General features: G+C 33.0%; 2 protein-coding genes and 1 pseudogene across 2 annotated transcripts; 1 reads left to right on the top strand and 2 right to left on the bottom strand.

The window, feature by feature from the left end:
• Positions 1-356: 356 nt before the first annotated feature.
• On the bottom strand, positions 357-4,653 carry LOC134283391 (uncharacterized). Its single transcript, XM_062765845.1, has 2 exons — positions 4,591-4,653; positions 357-1,995 (listed from the first exon to the last, which is right to left on the bottom strand). Exon 2 carries the CDS (start codon positions 1,986-1,988, stop codon positions 456-458), a length of 1,533 nt encoding a protein of 510 aa, XP_062621829.1. The 5' UTR covers positions 1,989-1,995; positions 4,591-4,653; the 3' UTR covers positions 357-455.
• Positions 4,654-7,391: 2,738 nt separating this feature from the next.
• LOC134283392 (uncharacterized) lies at positions 7,392-12,183 on the top strand (annotated as a pseudogene).
• A 948-nt stretch (positions 12,184-13,131) lies between these two features.
• LOC134283389 (uncharacterized) lies at positions 13,132-16,150 on the bottom strand. The gene is made up of 6 exons (XM_062765841.1): positions 15,963-16,150; positions 15,295-15,438; positions 15,035-15,128; positions 14,507-14,918; positions 13,784-13,930; positions 13,132-13,259 (listed from the first exon to the last, which is right to left on the bottom strand). Exons 1-4 carry the CDS (start codon positions 16,040-16,042, stop codon positions 14,796-14,798), a joined length of 441 nt encoding a protein of 146 aa, XP_062621825.1. The 5' UTR covers positions 16,043-16,150; the 3' UTR covers positions 13,132-13,259; positions 13,784-13,930; positions 14,507-14,795.
• Positions 16,151-17,263: the final 1,113 nt, after the last annotated feature.

The raw sequence follows: 17,263 nt of genomic DNA, 5'->3' as shown, positions 1-17,263 counted from the left end.
CAATATGAAGCAAGATGTCACATTTCTCTACAGAAATATGCCATTTACAATACTGTAAAATGCAGTTAACTTGAACATGTTTATTTGGGTAAATATGGTAAACATTTTAGGACCAGCAATAAATTTTGTACACTTGAGTTCATTTTCATATCTTTATAAAATAGAACCAAGACAATTGGTAATCCCTTAAAAAGTGTTGTTTTAAGGAAAACTCAACATCCTAACCAGTACTAATATATGAGTTTTGCTGATTATGGTTGATCATTCCATTGATCCACATTTTAATACCAGTAATCGAAATTGCAGTTAGCCAAGTCTTATGTGCAAATCACGACATGCAATAACCAAGGAGTAAATGTTATGATCAGAGTTTTATTGCTAAAGCGTAAGCTTGACTAGGAAGTGTAATCAATGGCCATAATATTTAATATCGTAAACAATTTTTACAATTCATCTTAGTTTAAAAGAGAGTATAAATTTTGCTTTGCTGCTCTGAATAAGTCAATTCCAAGATTTTCACTTAAATCTAGTGGGTTTACTGATGATGTTAACCTTTCAAAGATCAAATCCATTTGTGTTGGCAATTCAGGCAATTGAAATGTTTCTTGATTATCATGTAGTTCCTCATCAAATGATTCATGGTCTGGCACTTCTTCTGGGTCTATTCCAAAAGTCTCAATGTCTGATATAGAAATGTCATCATTCAACTCAAAAACACAATTACCAACAGAGTTTTGCTGATTATGGTTGATCATTCCATTGATCCACATTTTAAATGGACTCCAGTGGTGCTCAGTCCGCATGCTATGACAGTTGTATGCATTTCTGAACTCTGTCAATGCCACATTAATTCTTGGAATGAATATGTAGTGAAGACAAAGCATATCTATGTGATTTTCAATATCTAGTTCACTTATGCTTTCAAGATAATAAAACAAAGAGTAATATGTTTGAATTACAGAGTAAAACACGTCTCTCCATAATCTCTCTATTCGAGAATTGTGTATGGACCTTCCTGCAATAAAGCTGCCACGATTTCTTCCTCTGGTTTGCTCCATATATCTGGCAACCTCAACATTCTCAGAACCTTTATCACCTCTTACTCTTGATGGTAAAGAAAATGTTTCAACAGCTTCCATAAACAGATTTAAAACAGTTTCAGCAAGGTTATTGTTGGAACACTTTAAATAAACAATAAGTCGACTAAATCCATCTATACCACCATGGGTAACCATCTTCCACCTTATGAGTTTGTGGTGCCCATCGATATGCCATAGCGCATTTGGTCCAGGAACACTGTAGACCCTCCTATAGGTCATCATACCCCACCGTAATGCTGAATTAACTGGATCAAGTGCTCTCAAAACTCTTCGAACCCTTCTGTGTTGTACAGTTATGCCATTTGATCGTAAATGTCCAATCACTATAGAAACACCACTATGAGGATGCTCGTCTTTTATGTTCTTTATTATTGTTGACAATTCTTCATCACCAATTTCTGTGTATCTTTTAAAATCCACTTCATTTTTCAATCTCCTCCACAATGTGGTTCTATGAATTAGAAAGATTTTGGCCACTTCCGTATATTTAAATCCATGGTTCAATAAATAAATCACTTGCTCTATATTTATAAATGCTGTAGGTCTGCCTACATCTCCTGTATGCAATACCTCCCCTGCACCATTCACAATTGCTGGGACACTGCATTGAGGTGGTTGAATGTCTTGAAAAAATTTTCTCGCATCACTAAAATAATCCAGAAGGATTTTCACAGATTGCTGTAAATCTGGTGATGCCCGATTTTTAAATAATGGATGTGATTGAATAAACGACAGGGTATTAATTGCTCCTCTTAATCTTTCCTGGCCAAATTCAATGTCATCATGAGTAAATCTGTCTTTCTCCTCAAAAAACTCAAACATCTCTAAAAGGCTATTAAAGAATGCTATGAAATCTTCTTCAATTTCACAAATATCTCTGTCAGCCATCCTTAATCTGAAAAATATCAATTGAACAAATATTTAAAATTAAACCTTAAACAAATGACAACTCTTACTTTAAATATTTCATCATGTTAAAGGTGCTTGGACACAGATTTGAAGTTAATTTTTTCTCCATAATATCACGACTTGTATATTTAATAATAGCATTTCACACAAAAATTAATTAAAATTCTTAATTCATTTATAAGTTATTAAAATTTTTAATTGTTTTGCGGGCGTGATTGACACGTCTTTGCACTTTCACAAATTTTAACTTTATTCTTAATCCTTAGGAAAAATGGCAATATTGTTGTGTAGTAATAAAAAATATTAATACTATAATCCAGAAAATTTAGAGTAGACATGTTCGAAAGCAATACAAACACACAATATATTGTCAATCCGTGTAGTTGTGGTGAGCAGACTCTGTACACAACGGAATGACGATATTGTGAATGAGTTTTGCTTTCTTACAATTCTACTCTGAATGAAATTATTTTTCTGGATTTAAGTTTTAATATTTCTCCATAATAAACAACATTGTTATACCTTTAGAAATTTGTTCCTATACAATTCTATACAAAAAAAGTCTAACATTTTTAATGTTTTGCTGAGCGGGCATAAAAAAATCGATGTTGGACCGCTGAGTGAGATGTTGGACCGCTCGGAGAGATGTTGGACCGCTTACGTCACAGAGTGGGCTTAATCTCATTTTCATTCGCTGGTGTTAAACAGTGACAGATCTGATGTTACATCACGGGATGAAGTACAAAATACATGCAAATATATTTAAAAAAAATAAAATAAAATGAAAGGTATAACAAAACATTTATTGACAAAGTTCTCGGGCAAAATGCATTTTGTCGAACCCTCGAACCAAACTGTCTGCCTTCGGCCTAACGGCCTCAGGCAGACAGTTTGGTTCTTGGGTCCTACAAAACGCATGTTGCCCTCGAACTCAGTCAATAAATGTATAATATTGCTACTTTTCCTAAGGATTATATAAAGTTAAAATCTGTGAAAGTGCAAGGATGTGTCAATCAAACCCGCCAAAGAAATTAAAGTTGTAAATATCTTTTTTAATGAGTTAAGGTTTTTAATTAATTTTTGTGTGGAATGCTATTAAAATATATAATTCGTGATATTTTACAGAAAAATTTAACTTCAAATCTGTGTCTAAGTACCTTTAAGGGGGTTAAAGTTTTTCAAAGGGTCCTTGAGATTACAAATATGGGTGAATGAATTTGTGGAGAAGAAAATATGCCCTGTTTCAACAAATAAAGTGAATGTGAATAATTATATTTCCATATAATTTAATTTTACTTGTATCAAGCAATGTCATTGCTGAATCATTCTGAGGAACATATAATATTTTGGATAACATAACTTGCCCAAGTCACAATGAGTGACGTCAAAAACGTGTTACTGCGCTTGACGTTATTTTTAAAATAATGCTCAATCTGAAGCCTTTTTCCGGAGGAAATATTGTCTCATTGTCTACACTGAAATTAAATTATAAGAAATGAAGCTTATTTCAACTTATGTTATCCGACATAACAAACCTTGGGGCCGTTTACGCTTTCTTATAAACCGCTTCGCGGTTTATAAAGCGTAAACTGCCCCAAGTTATGTTATATCGGATACCTAAGTTGAAATAAGCTTTATTCCTAAATTAACAAAATTTTCTTTGATATTTTATACTAATAGTAATGAAATATAATTAGTTTTACATTACAAAAGCTATATGTATGCAGAATTTGCACATTTTCAGAAATGCAGGGGCATTTAAACCGGATCCGATCACCCGGGGCAAACCCAAAAATTCCAGAATAATTAAGGCCATATTAGAAGATTGATAGCTATCACTTTTGTGACATTGCCCAGCTCTAACCACATGGAGATATCCTCATTAAGAGCCTTTTTCTATTTTTTATGGGTGGTTTTTCTTTTCAGGTGACAAACATTCTCCAGTAAAAATAAGTAACCTGTACAACTATTCCGGAATTTTCAGGTTTTTCCCGGGTGATCGGATCCGGTTTTCACGACCCGGTTTTTAATTTTTAATTTTACGTTAATATTACAATAACTATAAATTAATATTTCTTCATTGGTTATTGTAATATCATATGGCACTCGGAAGGCCTCGGGTACTACCCTATTGTCATCCGGGTGAGTTATCTTTTCTTGGGCGTAGAGATTCACACTGTGCAGAAAGCTGGGGTTTTAGTTGGATAAAAGCTATTTACACTGGATATATCTGGAATATTTTAGCCTGGATAAGTACTAGGACATTATTTGCGCTAGTTCCTTTCAGGATTTGTGTAACTTTTCTCAAGTAAGTTGTTTTTTGACTTTTTTAAAAAATCGTGTGCTACTTTCGATGCCTCGATCTACCCCGGCTTTTAATTTGCCCCGGTTCGGCCCGGGTTTGCCTGTACTAATTTTACCCGAGTGAAGTTGAACACTCATATTCAAACCATTCTAGTGCGAAATAGAATCGACGCGAAACGTCCCGGATTCAGTTAGATTATTCTAACTTGAGCATCTATTATAAGATAAATCATACCCATTCATTAACGTCTTACTATACTATAGAGTAGGGTATTACCTATTTCAGTTTTTGGACTCCATTCGCCATTAGCAAAGCCGTGTGCATAACGATCACCGCTCCGCATTATTTCTAACCAATGAAAATTGTCCTTACTTTCTTAAAATACTCTTGCGTCATTTTATCATTATTGCACGCATGACTAGATTGTAGAACACACATCACAAGATTTTGAATGCACATCACAAGATTATCGAACATACATCACAAGATTATGAAATATACATCACAAGATTTCGAATATACATAACATGATTTTGCATATACATCACAAGATTTGGAACACACATCACAAGATTTTGAATTATGGAATATACATCACAAGATTATCGAATATACATCACAAGATAATGAATATACATCACACGATATTGAATATAAATCACAAGATTATGGAATATACATCACAAGATTATTGAATATACATCACAAGATTATTGAATATACATCACAAGATATTGAACATACATCACACGATATTGAATATAAATCACAAGATTATCGAATATACATCACAAGATTATTGAATATACATCACAAGATTATTGAATATACATCACAAGATTTTGAATATACATCACAAGATTATCGAATCTTGTGATGTATATTCAAAATCTTGTGATGTATATTCAATAATCTTGTGATGTATATTCAATAATCTTGTGATGTATATTCGATAATCTTGTGATTTATATTCAATATCGTGTGATGTATGTTCAATATCTTGTGATGTATATTCGAAATCTTGTGATGTATATTCTATAATCTTGTGATATATGTTCAAAATCTTGTGATTTATATTCAATATCTTGTGATGTATATTCGAAATCTTGTGATGTTTGTTCGATAATCTTGTGATGTATATTCGAAATCTTGTGATGTGTGTTCTACAATTTAGTGATGCGTGCATAATATTGCATGACGCAACAGAAAAGTAAGGACAATTTTCATTGGTTAGAAATAACGAAAGTAGCCGGAGCGGTCGTAAGAGGTAATGCGCACAACTTCGCAAGCATGAATAGAAAAGAAAAATTGTTTTGGTATCACGAAGCACTAAGTCAGTCATAACGTGAAAAGTGGGAATCAAGAACATTAATTTGATTCGTTTGAAGGTATTTTAACACACGACATTAAAACAATTTAATGGCTAATTGCTGGACTAAAGAATGTTTTATCCTATTTTTTACGTCCTCATATTGTAGTGATGTTGATTAATCAGTATGATTTATTCTATATTGGTGCTAGTTAGAATAATCTAACTGTGTCTCGGGACAAACTATCACCACGCAGGGTTCGAAATTGGCCCATTGACCGTAGCACTAGTCCAGGGACGACTTTGCAATAAATAAATAAATAACACAAATTTTTAGGAGAAGGTGGCTGTCAGGAAAAGATTAATTGCTATGCATCATTGATTAATGTCATTCACAAATTTGTCCAATTAATTTAATAGTAAATGTATTGAAAATTTCCCAATATTTTAAAGCTGTTTTTACAGCCTGAAATAATAAATTCAAAAAATCATAATATATGTAATGATATATCATATTCTAGACTTGACAAGCAATAAACAATGATAAAAATTATTGTCGCATATCTGCGGTGATTTTCTTTGATCTTTCTGTGGTGATATATCACATGTGTGATAATACTTTCCAAACATGTTTCAAAGTTTTTACACTCTATATCATACAGTTTTAAAGAACAGTTTTATGAGCTCATAAGTATATTAAATTTTTAATTTATCAAAACCTGCCATAAAAAATTCAGAAGTCTTAAGTTAAACCAAATTGTCCAGGGTATTCTTAGTAAAGTATGTCAGAGGTCAAGGTCAAATGAATTGTTAGGCTGGTATTTTTTCTTTTGTTTTATGGCAATCAGTACACATGGTAATTAGCATAAAATTACCCCTTAAAGGTCTTATGCAAGGAGCCAATCAAAATGAACTCAGTCTAATGTAGTTCTATGTATATAGAGACAATAATATTTCTTTTCTTTTTTCATTTTCAGCAACTTTACGTAGGTCTACAGTTTTAATTTTGGACTCATGCAATAGGAATATCATATCCAGGGATTAATCTAGGGCATATTTACTACCGATAATGGGTGTTTTTCCCCTAGAGAAGATTTCCCCTCAGGATCTAATTTTCCCCTTTTGATGAGTAATATATTCCCCTTACAATAATAAAAACCTCAAATATAATTTTTCCTTCATAAAAACTGAGAATTTAAAGTAAAATTTTTCAGTATATGAGAAAAATGATTTTACTTTCCTACTTTATGTGCTTTAAATGGTCACAAAAATGCTGAAATTCAATTACCCCCCAAGCAGGGCTGGCCCTGCACTCACTCGAGTGGTTCCCAGACCCCGGCTAATTTTCCCAATTTCTCCAGAAAGGGTAGTTTCCCCAAAAACCTAGATTAATCCCTGATATCAGCAGAATTGTGCCACTGAATCAAAGGGAACTCTTTTTTTTTTTAGGTACGCATGATCGATGTAACTTCCTCGATGGTGTGTTGGCTGTTTGCCCATGTGTATTTCGGGGTATAGGTATGTTTACTCTCAAAGCCGCATAAGGGGTATATTTTTTCTGATCTCAAAGTTTGTCTAAGCATTAATCTTTTTTCTCATTCATGAATTATCTGCTGAGAGTCTAGTTAATGAATTTATTTAATTAAAGCTATATAGTAACATATAGTGAAATTATTTCCTTGTGTGAGACCTAAAGAAAAATCAGGTTACTCATTTTTATGACAATTTCTTTGATTTCAGGAGTAGCCTCCCCTTTTTAAGATCCAAAATGCTGATTTTACAGTGCGGCATGCAGTCTGGTCATGAAAGGAGAGTTTTGACACCCGTAATACCCATATTCTACCATTCACCTCTGTAACCTTTGTTGAGTTCATCAGACAGGTAAGAAAAACAATATTGTTTATAATTTTATCAAGATAAATAAAATAATTAATAAAAAAAATTACATGAACAGACTCCCTCATATAAGAAAATGTCACATTTTACACATTGCAATTATACATCATTTACATATCCCCATTTTCCCCATTTACACATGCAGTTGAATAGATTTAGTGCTTAATAATACATAGCAACAATTATTACATGTAAGACAATTCACAAAATACATGAATGCATTAAATTGTGAAATACAGATTTCGTACATTTAATTAAAATGCACAGCATCAATACCCCCCCCCTTTACAATCTTGCAACTTTCTTTTTAATTCAAAGTCACTAGGCAACACAAAAGATTTCCACTTATTGCTTTTCAGTCCAAGACAGTAAGTTGAGGAATAAAGTTGACAGGACATCCTGAACTGTCCTCGCTACCAGCTTATGAGAGAACCAGCTGCAGTGGACAAAGTACGTTACATCATAGGATAATAGGTAAGTTTCCGGAGTAGTGTTTGTAGCAATTCTTGTACTTGGTCCTGCATCGAAGCTTCAGGACTATTGATATTTATCTCTGCATGGTTTGGTTCTTCCCAGAAACATGTTACTGGTGGTGGTCCCTATATTCTTCTGGCTTTTGTGGTGAGGAATGTTTCATTTGTAGCTCTTTTCTGATCACATTTTGTCCGGCGTCCGTCTATCTAGCTGTCTGTCTGTTCATCTGTCTGTCTGTAAACTCTTCATATTTTCGACTTCTTCTCAAGAACCCCTGGACCAATTTCAACCAAACTTGCCACAAAGCATCCTTGGGTAAAGGGGATTCAAGTTTGTTCAAATAAAGGGCCACACCCTCATTCAAGGGGAGATAATTGGGATTTAATGAAAATTTGGTGGTATATTTTAAAAATCTTGTTCTCAAGAACCACTGTGCCAGGAAAAATGAAACTTTTGGAGAAACATCCTCAGGTAGTGTAGATTCAAATTTGTTCAAATCATGACCCCCGGGGGTAGGGCGGGGCCACAATGGCTGACCAAAGTTTAACATAGAAATATATAGGAAAATTCTTTAAAAATCTTCTTCTCAAGAATGACAAAGCCATAATTGATCCTATTTATATGGAAGCATCCTCAGGTAGTGTAGATTCAAGTTTGTTCAAATCATTGTTGTTATTTCAGTTTGATTTGATTTTTATATTACGAGTATTATGAAACTGTTATTTTATTACTGACCGATGGTTAATTTTCATTGTGAACAAATGTACAAAGATGAGGAGCATAATGTTGGCTATGTATATTGCCCAATTTTTGAACATACTATGTAATAAATATTAATAACAACCTTTGAATAATTGGAAAGACAATATTATAAATATGATAGCATTTTTGTGCATGAGCATACATTTTTGAAAGGAAAAATAAATTATTCAATTGCATTAAAAAAAATATTTTGTTTCATATTCTTGCGAATTATCAGATCATTCTTCTATTATTTAAATACTCTGTCATTATGAAACCTTGTTAATAATTAAGTAAATATTAATTGTACATTTGCACCAATTTTTACATGGCATTTTCACACTAAGAATGCCACGTGCAAAATTATATACAGGAACAATTCTGAACAAATATATGCAAGTGAGTTGTAAATTTGATATGTAATGCATACATTACAAAAACCCATGACAGTGTTCACTAAAATGAAATGTATGGACTCTTATATAAATACTTGGTATATGTGATATGGATATTATGGATGATATTTTTGAGAATGACACAAGTAATGAAATTTTTCAGCATTGAATTGGATTCTTGAACCAGAGCCATGTGAACCTGGTCCACCTGTACCTCTCATTGAAAACCTGTTAACATCACCAGAGTATGTTCATTCTGATACCCCTATGGTATGGTTACAGCATGCATTATCCCTGAATCCATTAAAAGAGCTGCATTGGCAACGAAACAACCCAATGTGGTCGATTGTAAGGAAATAAAGCATATCAGCTTCCAACTTTGGTGCAGTTCTCAGTTCTAAGCAAAGGCGGTAAGACGTGTGATTAAATTTTTGCGAAAAAGACTTTTAAAATTACAGTCAAACTTTGTTATCTCAAACCCATTATCTCATATTTCATGGATATGTCAAAGTAATTTTGAAGTCCAAACCATTTATAAAAGACTGGGACATTTTATTCTTGATAACTCTTTATGTATTATTCTTGAATCCACGGATATTTCCAACATTTTTCTTGGTCTCATTGAGTTTGAGATAATGAGGTTCGACTGTAATGACTAGATATTTGTACATAAAGATGCAGGAAATATAAGATTAATAACCAAAAATCATATTTTCTTCTCCAGATTGACATTGTCACTGAAGAAACAGCTGATGTCGGCTTACAATCTGGAGTCCATCAAGGCTGTTGCATGGGGTATCACTCATGAAGATGATGCTTTGAGAAAGTATGAAAAGGACTTTGATGCAGCTGTAGAGCAGTCAGGTATACAGCACAAAATAACATTCATTCAACCTCTGACATGTTAACATTCAATGTGTCAAAACAAATAACAGGACTTATCCTGGTGACAAACAGAAATCAATTACTGAAGTCTAATTGTAAAAAAAAACTAGAAATATGTCCATAGGACACGAATGCCCCGCCGAGGATATATTAGTAAAGCAACATGAAATTTGTACATGTATAAAATTTGATCAGTTTGGTTCAGACAGGGCTTATAGTTAGATGGGAATAAAAATGTAGGTCCAGCATCCAAAGCAAGTCTGGTAGTGTCCATCCCTAGATGCATCATCCATGCAAGTTTGGTTCAGGTAGGGTTTATAGTTACTTGGGAATGAAAATAAAGGTCAGATCCAGCATCCAAAGCAAGTCTGGTAGTGTCCATCCCTAGCTGCATCATCCATGCAAGTTTGGTTTAGGTAGGGCTTATAGTTACTTGGGAATGAAAATGTAAGTCAGATCCAACATCCGAAGCAAGTCTGGTAGTGTCCATCCCTAGATGCATCATCCATGCAAGTTTGGTCTAAGTAGGGCTGATAGTTCCTTAGGAATAAATCTGCTCCAAAAACTTCAACCTGGTCACTCATCTGGAAAATATAGGTCAGATCCAGCATCTGAAGCAAGTCTGGTAGTGTCCATCCTTACATGCATCATCCAAGCAAGTTTGGTCTAAGTAGGGCTTATAGTTCCTTAAGAATAGACCTGCTCCAAAAACTTTAATTTGGTCACTCATCTGGAAAATGTAGGTCAGATCCAGCATCCGAAGCAAGTCCGGTAGTGTTCATCTCTAGATGCATCATCTATGCAAGTTTGTATCAACATGTAAAGTTTGATAACACCATCTTGAATGGTATGTTTAAAACTGAGCTAAACACTATTTAAGAAAAGTCAGGTCAAGGTCAAAGGAAAGGTCAAAAAATGTTGTTGCAGTTGCATAGCTCTCATCAATATCTATCAGCATATGAAGTTTGATAAAAATATCTTGGATAGTTTCTTTGAAACTTAGCTTTGAACAGAGCTAAACACAAAGTGGGATGGAAGGACAGAAGGACGGAAGACGGACATGACAAATACTATATGCCCCGGCCATATTCATGGCGGGGCATAAATATTCAGTTACCAACATATTCCAGAAAATTTGCTTTTTGAAGTGGAAGGATTATAAAAGCTCTACTTAGACTTTGTTTGCATTACAAAATCAATTGTATTATGGTTTGTTTGCATTCAGTAGTATTATAATTTTTTCTGAAAAGGATATGGTTGCATGAATCCGGTGTGTTGGGAGCTTCACCTGATGGCTTAGTTGTTCGACCACCAACATGCAGTGTATTTTATCAAACTCCAGAAGCCAAAGACGCCATTCCTGATATTGTAGAGGTGAAGTGTCCATATACAGCATCGTCTTCAACAGTAGCAGATGGGGCACAAAATTTGAAGGATTTTTCATAGGTAAATAACATTAAAAATCTGTATTGTCCAGTACTTTGAAATTAAAAATCTTGGTGAGTAAATGATTTCAAAACATGTATTAATTTACAAGTGCAGCTGTTCAATATGGTATGAAGATATTGAAAAAGGAGGGGATATGTACTGGTACAACACAACTTAAGTGTTTTTTGATTTTTTTTTAGATCTTAAACAAGATACCCTGTGCCTGAAAACCAGTCACCCATACTATCATCAAATTCAAGGCCAGCTACACATATGTAACAAAACATTCTGCGACTTAATTGTGTGGACAAGAGTAGACTGCATTGTGATTAGAATAGTAAAAGACATTGAATGGACAACAAATGTTCCAAAGCTTATAGATTTCTACATTAACATTTTCATTCCAGCACTGATGGAAAACTGAGTTCTGGTTTGAACTTCTTGACACTTAGTTTTGTACCTCTAGAATTTTCTAACAATGGAAAATGGGTAATCATGTTAAATGTGTTGAATGTTCCTAAGTCTCATAAATGTATGACATGATATGTCACAATCCATCTTAAAACTTCTGGCTTATAAGACTATTTTAAATAGCAATGATGATTAATAAAATCTATGTACTACATAAAAAAAGAATATCAAAATTTAGAATCATTTTATTAATGAATTGAAGATGTTATTCTCAAAGTGAAAATGTAACATTTTTGTCTTTCTTAATAGATAAATTGTTGAAAACATGAATTTGTTGAGTTGTGCTTTAAAGGTAAATATACTTTAAACTAGAGATTTAAAATTATAAGTAAACCCTCTTCCAAATTATATTGTCAAATGAAGAATGGAATTGCCAAACATTCTTGTAATAAATCCATGCTAACAAAAGGGATTTTCATTTTCTGAAGTACATGTATTACAACATACTACAAAATTAACAAATATAACCATTGACATTGATAACAAATCAAAATTTGCTTATCCCTTGCACTTTGGTATGAATATCTTCACTGTTTAGTGTATACTGTCACACGCCAATGCAAATTTATAATAAGTACATGTATCTTTAAGTAATTTCTTTCAAAAGTGGAGCTTGCAAGTTTACAAGACAAGAACAGAGTTGAAATATTTTTGTTGAGAATGGTCTGTAAGTAGATGGTATGTAACGGAGAATCTCGTAATTCTTTATCCTCTCGTTGGCTCTTTCCACATGAATAAGTGCTTTAGCAATCTTGTAACACAGTGCTGCTTCTTGTATGGTAAACTGGCCTCGTGTCGATAAAAGAGCTTTTATAATTAAGCAGACACCCTGGGGCAACTGGTCATGAATGGTGAAACCTTTGACCACCAAAATAAGGTCTCCAGCTTTGAACTTTCGTAAAACTTGGCTGTGACGTACAATAGCTACATCAGAAGTAGAACCTGGGTACAGCATGGAGCAAAATGTAAGTGCACCATTTGGAGGCACGCAAGTTACTGCTTTAAAAGTATAGCAACTTTTGTACATACTGTAGGCCATGGCCTGATTATCCATATGTGTTGGGATGTCCTGGGTTCTTTCAATTGCATCCATGGATGCTCTAGCAGAGGAAAAATCCTCAAAAGATTTTGGCAGAGACCCTGAAAAAAAGTTGGAAAAAAATTAATTTGATTATTTGTAATTGTGTAAAAAAATTGTGTTACAGTCAATTTTTCAAGAATACAATAAATTTAACTGCATTAAATTTTTGCAAGTCATTATGATAAATTTTAAAACAAACCTTTGCATTTAAGCTGACTTGGAAAACATTCTACGCTACATTCTACACTACGCCATCAGACAGCATCTTGTATAGGGAAAAGACCACTAATTATTTTCCCATAGAACTCCATACAAACCTTAGGCCTTCTCAGTACTTTACTATGACAATTTCAGAAAAATCTTTAGCATCATTTCAAACTTTGTTCTAAGCCCTAACAAAAAATACTGAAAAAAATATATGGTCCCATGGCGTTTATAGGTCAAAATTGCAGTTATTTTCAACTTATAGAGATTCGCAGTAAATAACACGCAGCATAAAAAATCAACCCCCACTCCTAAAATCTTCCCTGGCATTTCTATAGTTTCTGTAATATTCCCTCATCCTATCATTTATTTCAAAGGTCATTAATTTTACTTTAAAATGAAAACAATTAAATACCTGATTTCAGCCAATGGCGTAACGCCTACCCATTCAGTATTCGGTTTAATGTTCCATAACAAACAAAGCCATGTGTGCATCCGGTGATTTGGTGCTCTCATTCCTATACTTACATACTTACCTGTCCCAGAATTAGTCAATTGTGGTAATTTCAAAGACTATACACCTACCTGTGAACATGTATGAAATTTGAGTCCTGTGACTTCAGTGTATTGGATACTGTGACCATCTCAAATGATGACACCTTACTGCTACCAGCACAATTCAAAGGAGTGAATGACGTCTGGGCCGGTGATGATATTTGGATATATTGGTGACTGTAATAAATAAAATATTTGTACAATGAATTGTTTTTGTGCTTTAATGTTAATAAAGTGATATTAAGTCAAAATTGAGTTAATAATTTCATAAGGGTGGATTCTACCCAGAATTAGGTAAAAAGCTCCAAAACTGGATAAATCATAGTTAATTAAGCAAAGTTCAAAGGTTTCAAAAAGACTGATATAGAATTTTTTTATGCTTATGCAAAGTATATTATTTAAGACTCTGATATACTAATTGATTCTTATCTAATCCCTCCTATTGCTTAAGTATGTACAAAAAAGTTTCCCCACCCCCCAGTGAAAAACACTTAAAGAAATAGCAGGTGTCCCCTTTTATTTTTGTTTACAATTAATTTAGACAAGTTTAAATCAATCCTTTTGATAACAAATCAAAGTTCAATGTCTGTAGTCTTATACATTACAATCAGAAGCTACTTTTTGAATTTTATTCTTAGAAAAGGAGAATTTAAATAATTTTTTTTAAAAATTAAAGAAAAGCAAAAACTGACTTCAAACCCCAAAATGTACTATACAATAAGAGGCTGGAAAGTTAATAAATAAAAAATTTACCTGCAATGTACAGAAAACTGTCCGACAAAATACATCGGGTGGGTAGGGAGTCTCCATTTTCTTCTTATATAGAGAAAATGCCCCTGCTGATCAGAGACCTAACACTCCCAAATAATAACAAAATATGTTAACATAACAGTCAATCTAAGATGTTCATCCCTCAATGGCAACAAGTTTTTATTACAGTAACTGAAATTGTTAGGAAATAGGAAATCACAATTGGAATTCCTTTAAATGTACCTTCACTTCGTTGTATTTAATATCGTGGATTGATATTGGCTTCCTTTTACTATATAGACTCTATTTTTAGGGCAAGCAATTCCTTTTCCAGTTGTATTTCTGTTGAGAGGCGCTGCATTTCTTGAGTACAGTTAAATGTGCAGGATGCTGAGTAGTTGTGCTCTGATATCAACTGAAAATATATTGTAAATCATGTACAGTTAAAAGAACTTTATATATTATTAAAAATTATTGAAAATGTTTCAGTGTTGGTCATTTGTCATCATTGGTGTTTTAAATGAGCTTTACTTTTTCTTGATATTGACATTTTGGTGCTTGTGGAATCTGCAACTGGTCCATCTGTGAAGATGACAGGGACTCCTCACTTTTGAGTTTTTTCCTCCTTTGTAAAATAATTAAACTTGAATTATTTTTTTATTCAGTTGTAAGCTACTCTGTTTATACATGTACCCTTTTAAAGATTTTTAGTAAAATATTCTCAATTAAACTCCACCCACCCACCATCAAAAAACAAGATATGTCGGTCATATTTTGAAAAATAATTTCACCTTTTTGTACATTTAGGATCAGAGAAATCCATGGCCTTTCCTTCATTCCATGCAAAATATGCAGGGTCCCCCTCCTTCTTACCATCCTTAAAGTGGCAGGAGCAGATGCTATCATTCTGATCTCCTGGTTGGCGATCAGCTCGTCTAAAAATATACATTATACAAAGACTGAGTGAAGGAGAATTAAAAAGCAAAACATGTTCATTTAGCATGTTATTATCAAATAGCCTAAATGACTTATTTTTTCATTATTTATTTTTTAAATGTTACATTTACTTGCAAGTACAAGATAACCATGTGCATAACATTAACAAACGGTAGCAGTATTTGGTAGTAATAATACGAAATAAAATGTAATAAAAACAGCTGTTAAACAAAAATTAATCTTGCTACAAATTGCACAGTTTTTGTAGTATGTACTCTTCATTATTCTTCTGCTATATTGATTACTACGAGATTTACTTTTTAGCATGCATGTATAAATACTGTATCTGACAATGCAGCATCGTGACATATCGTTACAAGTACCTACAAATTTTGTCAATATATCTACGTTTACTGAGTTTTTTCCCTAGCAGGCCGAAATATCTCCATCATGTCATCAGGAACAACACTCGTGCATCTCGTAATAAGTGCTGCAATAAACAAACTGATGTGTTTTTTCTCACCTGCATGGTTTTCCCGACGCTTCAGCTACTTTCGTTATTTCTAACCAATGAAAATTGTCCTTACTTTTCTGTTGCGTCATGCAATTTTATTGCACGCATCACTGAATTGTAGAACACACATCACAAGATTTCGAATATACATCACAAGATTATTGAACATACATCACAAGATTTCGAATATACATCACAAGATTATCGAACATACATCACAAGATTTCGAATATACATCACAAGATATTGAATATACATCACAAGATTATAGAATATACATCACAAGATTTCGAATATACATCACAAGATATTGAATATACATCACAAGATTATAGAATATACATCACAAGATTTCGAACATACATCACAAGATTATAGAATATACATCACAAGTTTTAGAATATACATCACAAGATTTTGAATATACATCACAAGATTTTGAATATACATCACAAGATTTCGAACATACATCACAAGATATTGAATATACATCACAAGATTTTGAATATACATCACAAGTTTTTATAGAATATACATCACAAGTTTTAGAATATACATCACAAGATATTGAATATACATCACAAGATTTTGAACATACATCACAAGATTTTGAATATACATCACAAGATTTCGAACATACATCACAAGATTTTGAATTTTTTTGAATATACATCACAAGATTTTTAATATACATCACAAGATTTTGAATATACATCACAAGATTTTGAATATACATCACAAGATTTGAACATACATCACAAATTTTGAATATATCATCAAGATTTTAAATATTGCAACGTTTGACATGCCCAGAAATAAAACTGAGTATACGGTAAACCTAAAAAAATTGCTTTGGGCGAGCCCCTTTATTTTTTGGTATTAGAAATATTTTGCAAGAAATTAGACTTTACCACACATTTAAAATTATTTCAAAATGTATTCTAAGCGTATCGATTACAATTCCACCTCAAGAAGTATTCATCTCAAGAAAACATTCTCCTCTTATTTCTTAAAAAAAAAATCTTTAGTTATTTTTTTAATCACTCGGGAAAATCTACTACAGTGTATATACACACCTATGCATTTCACCTCTTACAAAACTTGAGTCAATTTTTTGCTGTATTACATTAATGTAAAGATGGGTCGCTTGACTACTGCATTTTAAAAATACCCAAACTGAAAATTGAATACACATTTCTTAGTATTCGCAGCATACCAGCTCTAATTCTTATCATTTTCCCCTATATTAGCAACTGGTTGTTATGATTTATTAGCGACATTGTTTCAATCACTCATTGAATCATATAATA

This window comes from Saccostrea cucullata, unplaced genomic scaffold (assembly GCF_032062105.1).
Source record: "Saccostrea cucullata isolate Sc308-1 unplaced genomic scaffold, CSIRO_AGI_Scuc_v1 ctg4906, whole genome shotgun sequence".
NCBI lineage: Eukaryota > Metazoa > Mollusca > Bivalvia > Ostreida > Ostreidae > Saccostrea > Saccostrea cuccullata.
This window is presented reverse-complemented; position numbering and strand designations above follow the sequence as displayed.

Bases quoted from the DNA above. Each gene is read 5' to 3' on its own strand.
- LOC134283391 (XM_062765845.1), bottom strand. From the start codon at position 1,988: ATGGCTGACAGAGATATTTGTGAAATTGAAGAAGATTTCATAGCATTC.
- LOC134283389 (XM_062765841.1), bottom strand. From the start codon at position 16,042: ATGACGCAACAGAAAAGTAAGGACAATTTTCATTGGTTAGAAATAACG. The intron at 15,439-15,962 runs GTGAGAAAAAAC...GTATATTTTTAG, and splicing joins GCGTCGGGAAAACCATGCAG to ACGAGCTGATCGCCAACCAG. The intron at 14,919-15,034 runs GTAAAGCTCATT...ATATATTTTCAG, and splicing joins AATGTCAATATCAAGAAAAA to TTGATATCAGAGCACAACTA.